General features: G+C 41.8%; 1 protein-coding gene across 1 annotated transcript; it reads left to right on the forward strand.

The window, feature by feature from the left end:
* The first annotated feature begins 63 nt into the window (after positions 1-63).
* Positions 64-10,415, forward strand: LOC106853593 (calcium/manganese antiporter SLC30A10). Its single transcript, XM_014876932.2, has 4 exons — positions 64-651; positions 1,093-1,176; positions 4,578-4,814; positions 5,557-10,415. The coding sequence occupies exons 1-4, from the start codon at positions 138-140 to the stop codon at positions 6,030-6,032; spliced, it is 1,311 nt and encodes a 436-aa protein (XP_014732418.2). The 5' UTR covers positions 64-137; the 3' UTR covers positions 6,033-10,415.
* The last annotated feature ends 296 nt before the right edge of the window (positions 10,416-10,711 follow it).

Raw genomic sequence — 10,711 nt, forward strand, 5'->3', positions numbered from 1 at the left:
GCGGGGCGGTGTCCCCGGGCGGGGCGGTGCCGCCGGGCCGGGCCGGGCCGGGCCAGCCGCACTTATTGCGGAGGGAAGGAGGGCGGGCAGGCGCGGTGCTGGTGCGGAGCGTTACCGGCCGGCAGCGCACGGCCGCCATGGGGCGGTACTCGGGCAAGACGTGCCGCCTCATCTTCATGCTGGTGCTCACCGTCGGCTTCTTCGTGGCCGAGCTGGTGTCCGGCTACCTGGGCAACTCCATCGCGCTGGTGTCCGACTCCTTTAACATGCTCTCGGACCTCATCTCCCTATGCGTGGGGCTCTCCACCGGGCGCATCGCCCGCCGCAGCCGCCGCGGTCCCCGCGCCACCTACGGCTACAGCCGCGCCGAGGCGGTGGGAGCGCTCAGCAACGCCGTCTTCCTCACCGCCCTCTGCTTCACCATCCTCGTGGACTCCGTCCTCCGCCTCGCCCGGCCCGGGCCCATCGACGACGCCCAGCTGGTGCTCATCGTCGGCACCCTCGGCCTCGCCGTCAACATCGTGGGGCTCCTCGTCTTCCAGGACTGGGGCGCCTGCTGCCGCGGGCGACGGTCCTGCCCCTCTCCTCCCGCGGCCGCCGCTCCGCGGGACGTGCCCGGCGGCATCCCGAACGGCGAGGAGGATGAAGCAGGTGCCTTTCGGCTGCGCTTCGCCTTCCCTTCGTGTCCCGCATCCCTCCCCACCCCTCTCTCCTTTCAGCATCCTTCTCACCCTCCCGCGCCTTTCCGCATTCCCTCTCTCCCCCTCTCGTTTTCCCTCGGGACCCGCCGAGCTGTTGGCCCAATCCTCCGGGCCCTTTCAGAGCCCCAAGGCCACCCGTGGGCCCGGGGGGAGTTTCACTGAGCTCACTCAGGCACCCGCCGCCTCTTTCACCTTGTACTTTACCCTGGGCTGCTGGGTGTCCCCCCGGGATGGGGGAAGGAGGCTTTGCCCAGTGAGCTGCATGGGAAGTGTTTTGCCTTGTTTTTGTTTTTCTTCTTGTCATCTTTGAAATAAGTTGGTTTTGAGAAGGTTGATGTTTTTTCTGTTTGTAGAACTCATACACAACACAGCGTTTCTTCTTTGAATGCAGGTGATTCACCAAATGACCAAAAGATCCCTGAAGGGGGGTGTGAGAAGAAAAAAGAGAAAAAGTCTGAAGCCTTGAACATCAGAGGTATGGCTTAGGAGTATACTGCTAATGTTAAATTAACTTCAAACACTTTATGATTTCCATTTTACATTTACATACACACCCACAATATCAGTAAGAGAGGGAGGAGAAGTCCAGGACTCTTCTGTTATTGGATCCAGTTATCTCTAGCAGAAAGATTTTGATTGTATGGAATAGCATATGCAGTAACAAAGTAGTGTCTTGCTGATTTCACTTTGAGTATGCTCTAGTTTTGATTTTCATTCTTAGAAGAGTGCAGCTGGATGTTTGGAAAGGACACAAACTCTGTTGCACTAAACTCATGTCATTAAGGCTTTACAGGAAGGTAATGCAGGTGCATCTTTGAGTGTCACTGATGTAGTAGTTGAGCAGTTTTCAACCCTAAAATGCTTTTGGTTAGAAACCAAACCCTTCTAAATCCTGAAGTTGACAATGTTTTGTTATCAGCATAAGGAAAAGGGTTCTAAAACTAGTGCTTCAGCATGGTGTTTTTGCAGGTGTGAACCCATCCCTGTGAGAGTGTGTGACAGGATCAGCCCCTTTCTGTTTTGTACTTTGGCAGGTCTCTGGGAATCTGTGGAGTGAAACATATTCCTACTCCCAGGAATAAATTACCCATGTGTCTCTCTCTGTCTGTGTAGGTGTTTCTATGCGTGCATGTTTATGTACCTACTCTGAGCAGAGCCAAAGCAAAGGTCTTTGAGGATATGAAATACTGAGTTTGTCCCCAAGGAAAGGACTGTCAGAAACCTCAATCAGAACAGTACTTTCAGGTTTCCTATGATCATCAAACAGCAGCTGATATTTCCCCCAAAGTTGTGTGAGTTTGCTTTGCATGTGTTGAGTTTGAGAGGTCAATGTGGCAGTCAGGCATTGGGTTTGCAGGGGTTTGATTTTTTTGTGTGTGTGTCTTTCAAAAGTGTTTGCAGGGCTACACAAATGTGTCCGTAAGGGAAAATGCTTTGGAAAATCAAATCATGTGCTAGAGCCACAACACTTGTTTGAATGTCTAAAAGTTAGTGGCACTGGATATTTTGGCATTATAGTGGTAAGATTATAGGAGCAGGATAAGCAAACTGTCACACTTGGGGATGGAGGAGAGAAGAGTAAGGAACCAATTATTTTGGAGAAGGCCTTGCTTGCCTGAACCCACAGTGCTTAGGTATAAAGATGCTGGAAGCCTTCAAAAAATGTCAGAAAGATAAGGGATTTTGTGACAGTTATTTTAAGATACGTGTCATCTTCGATTTTTAAAAAGAAAATTTTAAGTGTTACTTTAGTATGCCACCTTTGCAAAGTCTATTTTTATTGTCTTTATAAATATTCCTTGCTTCTGTAGTCATAAAGATATGTCTTCAAAACTGTGATTTAATCCATTCTTTTCCTTTTAAGTTGGTTACAAGGTAACTTAAATTAGGTTGCTAACAAGTTACTTCATAGTCACTTGGCAAAAAATTCTTTTGTTGTGGAACTGGAGCCCTCCTGAAAAACATGGCTGGACAAAATGGATTGGCAGAGGAACGGCTTCCTTGATTTTATAACTGATAGGAGCAGGAATCCATGGATTCTGTCTGGCAGGATTAATTATTTTAGTGTGAAATTTATTCCTTTTACTATTTGAGCATACACAGAGTAATTCAGTTAAACTTTGGAATGCAAGTTGTTGGAAATTGCTACCTATGGTCTTACCATACTGACTTCATTTAGTAAAAATTCATTTTTTGTTCCAGCTTATAATCATAGCTTTTGGGATTTGATACGGAAATGGATACATTTCTGTTTGAGCCCTAATTCTGTGATGCATTACCAGGATGTACATATTAATGATGTTGAGAATGTAAAATGAACATTTTCCCAAATTCTGTATTTTCAATTACTAATTCATCAAAATTCTGGCATAGTTAGGTTTTTTCCTTAACTCTAAAGGAGGCTTTCTGAAACATTTTCCTGTTCTTTATAAGCTGTGCTCTCTTAGTTGCCTGGGCAATGCAATTGCATCCTGCCTGTCCCTCTTGTTAGTGCAACAGCTGATAGCCCGTGCTGAATCAGGACTATTTGTAAATGAAAAGGAAACACTGCAACACTGTGAGGAGGAGTAAAACCTCGTGGTAGTCTGCCAAATGGGGCAGAACATGCCTGACTCCAGCAGAAAGAGCTGGACTCACCAGGAGCTTGTACTTTCTTATCTGACCCAAGTGATTTGGAGGAGCTCCAGAGGCTGTGGCTTTCATTTCTCACCCAGATCAAGGTGCGTGTACAAAGCAGCAGCATGGGCAGAGTTCTAGGGCAAATCCAATATCTAGCATCATCAAAGTTCTCTGCTGTGTTGTTAGTGAGTTGTGGAGGAGCCTTTAACAGCCTCTCACTTTAAAGTGTATGTGATAGGGTTGTTAAAGAGAGATGGTTCCTTTTCTTCTCTCGAAGCCCCCAAACAAAAAGAACTGACAAAGAAATTCACCTCATATAGAGAGAGATGTTCTGAACTCGGGCATGGGTTGGAATAAAATCTGAGCCTGTACATTGAATCTAACAAAACTGGAGTATGTTTGAGCAGTGTTGGGAAGAGGAAGTACATGTTTAAGTAGTAAAAAGAAGAAGAAGAAAAAGGCACTTCTTGGATTATTATAACTCTATGGAAGTCTCAGAAAGACTGATTTGGTCATTGTAGTTTAAAGAGCAGCTAAATATGTTACCTGTTTTATGTCTTTACCTTTTGTACAAAACCATCTTTAAGATGTGAAAAGAGGTACCCGGCATTCCTCTCAGAGTAGTCTAGGCACTAAACCATGTGACTGACTCTAGAACCAGATTCTGATTTTTGGCAGGTCTGAAGGCTTGTAGTATTGATGGAACAAGGTTTAATATGACTGGTAACCAAGTTTGATCTAAAAATTGGAGTCTGACGGTATTTGGAACCAGCTTAGATTTCACTTAGGCAATTTTTCAGATTTCAGCAGGCACAGAAACTGGTGGGGGAAGGTAGCTGTTCCTGGGGGTGGTCTGCAGTTCTCAGCTTCCAGGGTAGAATGGACAGATTTAGTCATCAATTTTTAATTTAGCATGCCAGGATCTGTTAATAATCTTCATGCAATTAAGCAAGCACATTTTGTGTTACCATGGCATTGCAGTTGGACAGCAGCTGCTAGCATACTCTACATGCTTAATAATGCATCCCACTCAAACAGCAGTGCTTCAGAGTCAGTAATTCCCTTGCTGGTTTTTTTCCAAAAGCTGTTATTGAAAACTTTGGTTATGATATTAATGACTGGAATATTGCGTTCTTCATGTCAAGTGGAACATGCTTGAAAAACTCAGCATTACTCCTCCTACTAGAAAAAAAACCCTAAACAAAGCAAAAAAACCCAAACCTGCCCCACTAATGGAAATTGTGCCATTTGTTTCAGGTGTTCTTTTGCATGTTATGGGAGATGCACTTGGATCTGTGGTCGTGGTAGTTACTGCTACTATCTTCTATGTACGTCCCCTGGGGGATGCTCCATGTAATTGGCAGTGCTACATTGATCCAAGCCTGACAATAGTCATGGTGTTCATCATCTTGTCTTCTGCATTCCCTCTCATGAAGGAGACCTCAACTATTCTGTTGCAGATGGTCCCCAAAGGTGTTAATATGCAACTACTGAGTAAGTAAAATTTGCTGCTGAAATGCTCCAAGTTTTAATGGTATATTTCAATGCATATGTTATTTGTGGAATGACATGTTTGGATTATTTACTCATAATAGCTCTAAATTCTCAAGAACTGTGAGAAATAATCACATGCCTGTGTCCTAGCAACATGACTCAAATCTCTCTGGATTAGCTAAAGCATGCATTTTGAGAATGTGGTATTCTAACAATACATCAAACATACCAGGTCTTGAGCTGCTAATGCTTTGTGTGGGTTATTTGTGAAAGAAACAACTTCCAGTTACAGTCTTTTCCAACCATGCACTGTCTGTTTCTGAAAAGCTTCCAAAGCTTCTTAGAAATTTCCATTAATGTTGGTTAACGTTGTAGCTCTTAGGTGCTGTTCACACTGGTTAATTGTGTAGTAACACTAGGTATTTCTGGAATTTCTTCATGCTCGGGGCTTAAGGGAACCAGGAGATGTGAGGTCTTGATGGAGGAAGTAGTGCTGTAATATTTCCCCTGTGAACAGCTGGAAAATTGCTATTGGGGAGCCTGAGGGGTGGGTGAATCCAAAAGGAAGGGTTCATCACCTGGAGGCCAAACTGAAAGTAGCTGGGAGTACTCATTGTATCAAGTATATCTCTTCTGAAATGATAATTTTGACACTGCTGCTTTTGGATAGGGTGGCCTGTGAGACAGCTGACAATTAGCCAGTGCACCAAAGCCCCTAACACCTTTCCCTTGTGTTTTCCAGCTGACAGACTAGCTCGTGTACCAGGGGTTAGCAGCCTCCATGAGGTGCACGTCTGGGAGCTCGCAGGTGGGAAGAACATTGCCACTCTCCATATCAAGTGCCAAACCCCTTCTGACTACCAAGATGCTTCTTACAAAATCCGGAAGATTTTCCACGAGGCAGGAGTCCATTCTGTGACCATCCAGCCTGAGTATGCTGACCACAAGACCTTACATCTACTGTGCAGCTCACCCTGCATCTCTAAATCCTGTGACTCTCATCTGTGCTGCAGCCAGAGGGAGCCCCCCCGGGCTGAAACGAATGGCTACAGGGAGAAAAATGAAAGATCTCTTTCTGCACAGCACAGAGACAGTGATTCAAGGAACAGTGACATTGAAATCCCTATGGAGGACCCAGTGGCAGAGGAGAGCGTGAAAAACGCGAAAAATAGTGACGTTTCTGATGACAAATCACAGTTGGGTAGTACAAGATTTTAGGCAATTTGCTCTGCTCTGTGTCATGTTCTTATGGAGCAAACACATCCTGGCTGGGAAGGGGGGCATCCGTGGTTGTAGCTGAAGTTGGTGTGGCAAAAAGATTTCTGTGCTTTAGCTGTAAACCAAAATGCACCTAAAACCCCCTTGTACCTGAAATAAGGATTAAGATTTCCATCAAGGCTGTTGGATTCATGTGATTTTTGTGATGCAGCCTTACCCAGTTCCTTGTCAAACTAAGGCTGAATTCCTACTGTTAGAGTGGATGGGGTGTATTGCTCTCTGTCTGCACTGATGTTTGCAGTTCATGGCCCATAGCACTGGGAAAGAACCTCTGGCTTTCCTGCTGGAATGAGCTGTTTTGTGAAAGCCCTGTGGCCAATTAATGATTGTACTGGGCTGAAGTACTGTATATTTATAAAGGACTTCAGTAGAGATGCTTTACTGATCCTTAAACCCCATTTTTGCATGGACAGTTCATTTTTAACAGTAACAATTCTGGCCAGTAGAGTTTGTGTATTAAATTAAGAGTGTCTAAGGGGAAGCACTCAGGAATTTTGACTTGTGTTATTTTCTTGTTTGACTCCTATCTTGAGGGACAGAGCAGAAGCTGGTCTTGCTTCTCTACAAGTAATACTGGAGTCTCAACTTAATCACAGATGAGCGTGCTGAGGAAAAGACTGCTTGTCATGAAAGCAAAAAGTAGCTACTAACGTTGTCTGTATTGATTGTAGCAAATGGAAATGCAGGCAGTCATCCAATTAACTTTTATCTTTTTCACTGTTGTGATTGTACAACTAAGTCTTTTAAAATTCTTCTTATCCTTCTCCTGACAACACAAGTTCCAAGAGCCATGGTCTATTTCATCGTTGTGCAGGATGATTGTGCTGTCTTTAACACTGAGTCTGTCATTATTCGTGCTGAATAAATAAGCTACTGTGTTTATTACAAACAGTTGAAATTCTGCAATTCTATTATTAAGGCATAATTTAATATTATATTAATTAAGGAAGCACCTTTAAAGTCTTGTATGCAGTATTACCGCTTAGAGGGAGTTTTAAAAAAAAATTAAACCAGGAAATTTTTCCTGGTTTAGTCTCAATCACTTCTTGTTGGCTGGTTTTAAAGGTCTTAATGCCTCGAACCCTACCCTCTGCCCTGGTCCTCCTCCCCCTTCCCAAAGGTGTATCTCCAAGTGTATTTAGTGAAGCAGTTCACTATCTTTTTGCTGCTTGCTCTTTCTGAAGGTATGCAAAGGTGCTCTAAGGAAAACAAGGTGGTGTGCCCTGTCACCAGGGCTGGATTTCAGCCAGGTGTGTTCCACAGGTTTCTGGGAGGGGAAACCCACTGCTCAATCCACACTGTGTATGGTGCTTGGTCTCCCTGGCTATACAGATTGCATCCAGAAGATTCCAAATATATTTTGTTGGCAAAAGCAGCCTTTCAATGGTCTCTGTGGCATGGACAGGCTATTTTATTCATTTATTCACAGGGACACCTTTGTAAAATAGTGGTGTTTTTACCTCGGTGACACCTTAACAGAAAGGGCAAATTGATTTCCAGCCTGGGCTGGGAAAATACCAGGACCTCATTGTAAAGATGGCTTAAAAGCAGCCAAGTCCTTATTAATAAAGATGATTGCAATAATTCAATGAATATTAAAACACACGGCAGGGTATTTTACTACTTGGAATGTAGTATTTACTGAAGTGGTGATTTCAGTCTAAATAACACATTTCTAGAATTGTAATTCCCCCTTTTAAACAGATTTTTGGATGAATTAAAATATTATACACCATTTCATTGTAAGTTTGTATCATACAAATTAACCTATTTGTTACTATAATTGAGAGCTTGATCCTCCAACCTCTTTGATTCCGTTGGCAGCAGCAGGATCTTGCTTGGCAGTTACTGCATGAGTTAATGTAAAAATCAGGAAACATTGTAAGAATTCTTTCTTTTTAAAGCATGTGCCATGAAGTGAGACAGCCCTTTCTTCTGTTGTTTTTTGTCCTCCCCTCTTTATTTTCGTTTGTGGTGATGCTTTGATGTAAATAACAAATATATTTATGGTGATTTTGAGAACTGGAATAGAAATCTCCCAAAATAACAACAAAGTCTGTGGGAGAACTTTTTTCACTGATATCCTCTAAAACAAGCACCCTTTCATAATTAGGCATAATTATTTGCATCTTAAATCAGGTAATTTGATATATATATGTATATATATGCATATTTTTAAAAATGGTTGAAAGCTGAAATGGCAGTATTTACTCTGGGAATAAAGAAAACTAGTATGTGTGATGTTGGGGCATATGTCAAAATGGACAATTTTTATTCTTCAAGTGTTAAAACTGTGGCTATGTGTTTTTAAAAACTTTTTAAAGTGTTGTAACCTGAAAATACAATGAAATAACATTCTGAAACTTTATTTTCTCTTGTCTGCTTGAATGCGCTGTAACTGCTGCCTGTGAATAAATGAGAAAGCACCAGGGATTATAGAAATCTTTATACCTAGAAACAAACAGATTTAAATTTTGCTTTATTACTTAAGCAAGCAAAACCACCAGAAGTATATTATTTATGAGATAAACCTTACTTTTTTTTGTGTTGGGACTTTCAGGGTATTCAGCTAAGGCTTTTGACCAGCATCTTTGCCTTCCTTTGAGTAACAAAATATTTTTCTCCTGTACTGTGTGCCCCCTCTCTACTTCTGTGGGAGACTTCATTCCAATCCGTGTGTGTTTTGTATTGGCCTATTTCCCTTCAGTTCCTGGCATATCTCTTTTTAATTCTGTTGAAGCATGCTTCCCTCATTTTGAGATGCAGTGTATTTCCATGTTAGCCCTTATCCACGGGCACTTGCTCTAAATTCAGTTTTGTAGTCTATTGCACTGCCATAAAAGCTCTGTTCTGGCTTATTTAGCTGAATCCCTGTCAAATGCAGGTTGATTGTGCTGCTCTGTCCTCTTCAAGCACTGCCTTATGATTATCTCTCTTGGTTTTTGGTTTCTCTTGCAGTGGCTGTCCCCTGTCTCCATTGCTGCTGGTGGCAAAGGAAATCTGCTTAAATTATGTGTGACATTCAACTGGTTGTCCATCTCATGTGGATGTAATCCATAGCCAGTCACACATGTGACCTAGTAGGATGATGATGATGAAATCGAATCATCCTGCAGTAAAAGTGAAACCTGGAATAAGTTAACATGACACTGAAAGCAAAAGCAATTTACTGGCCTTCATCAGTCATGTGCCTTTTCTTAAAGGGAATCAATTCTTTGTCACCTTTTCATACCTGCCAAAAGTGCCAATTTGATTTTTAATTTTTTTCTTCTTCTGAAACCCTCTAGTTGCCTTTACTCTCCATTATAAAGAAAGCTGGTACTATTTTCAGGAGTATTGCCTTTGTTTTGCCAGTTTTCAGTTGACTTCCTTTTCCTTGTCTTCTTTATAATACTTACCTTGACTCATAGTACAAGTGTTTTTTTTCCTCTTCATGTTTTTTCTCATTGTCTCTTCAATAAAAGCAGGATGGCTTTGATAGCCTGGTCATGATGATCTACCAAAAACACAGTTTAAAAATACCTTTTTATGCACTGGTTTAATTTTTGTGCTTCATTCTATTAAAATGCACCCACTTTCTGGTTACTGTTGCAAACCAGTTTTTGACCATTATTTTTTCCTATTCTTTCCCTCTCCCATTCCTAATTATAATGCTTCCTATCCTGAATACTCCCTTTTATTCTGAACTTTGAAAGGAGCTGGATTTTTCCCAAAGAAAAGTTAACTACCCAAGCTCTATGGATGGTTTGATGTGAGCTACTCTGAGGACTATTTTATGTCCTGTGGTCTGTGTAGAAGTGTTACCTAAGCAGTCATCCTGAGATATGAACACGTGTTTATGTATAATTAAACTCTTTATTAACACTCTACCTGAATCAACTTCTTAAGAAAGGTGGATTTCTAAACCTGGGAAGTTGTAATGAACTCAGGAGGGTTCATTGCTCATTCATTAACATCTTGGGGGGAAGTTTGGGAAAAGATAATTCAAAAACTATGAACATTCCTATAAGATCTGCTATTCACCCTGCTGTACAATGGAAGCACTTTCTATGTTAAATACTTTATTTGAACAGTGATACCTTGATATGAGGATGTCCCTGTATAAGATTGTTACATTTATGGAGCTGTGTTGCTTGAAAGTTTCCTCCAGTTTTTCTGTTCCTTATGTGATTTAATGTGTAAAATGTAATTTCCATGATTGCTGAATCTCACTGTGGTTTTATTAACCATTAGTGAGAAATCACTTAAGGTTTTACATACAGCTATATTTTTATCAAAATGAAGTTTGAATGTCTTGTAAATAAAGTGTATTTTTAAATAAAACTTTGTTCTGAGCTTGATGTATGCTCGCAATAGGGAGCTTGTGTCTCTGGATAATTTTAAGACTTTTGTATGAGTGAAATTTGCTCTCATCCTGTGAGACAGTTAATATTGCAAATTTTGTATTTAGAAGAAAAGGCGATCAACACTCAACAGCTTTTCTTCTGCAAGCAGTCTTGCTTTTTGCCTCATGGAGAAAGTTATATATATGAATGTGTATATTGTGATTCTCCTGGGTTTCATGACCTGAATGTACGGGCTAGAAATGGGATGAGGTCTAACACTACAAGTTTAGGTGC

This window comes from Sturnus vulgaris, chromosome 3 (genome assembly GCF_052056855.1).
Source record: "Sturnus vulgaris isolate bStuVul1 chromosome 3, bStuVul1.hap1, whole genome shotgun sequence".
In the NCBI taxonomy this organism is placed as follows: domain Eukaryota; kingdom Metazoa; phylum Chordata; class Aves; order Passeriformes; family Sturnidae; genus Sturnus; species Sturnus vulgaris.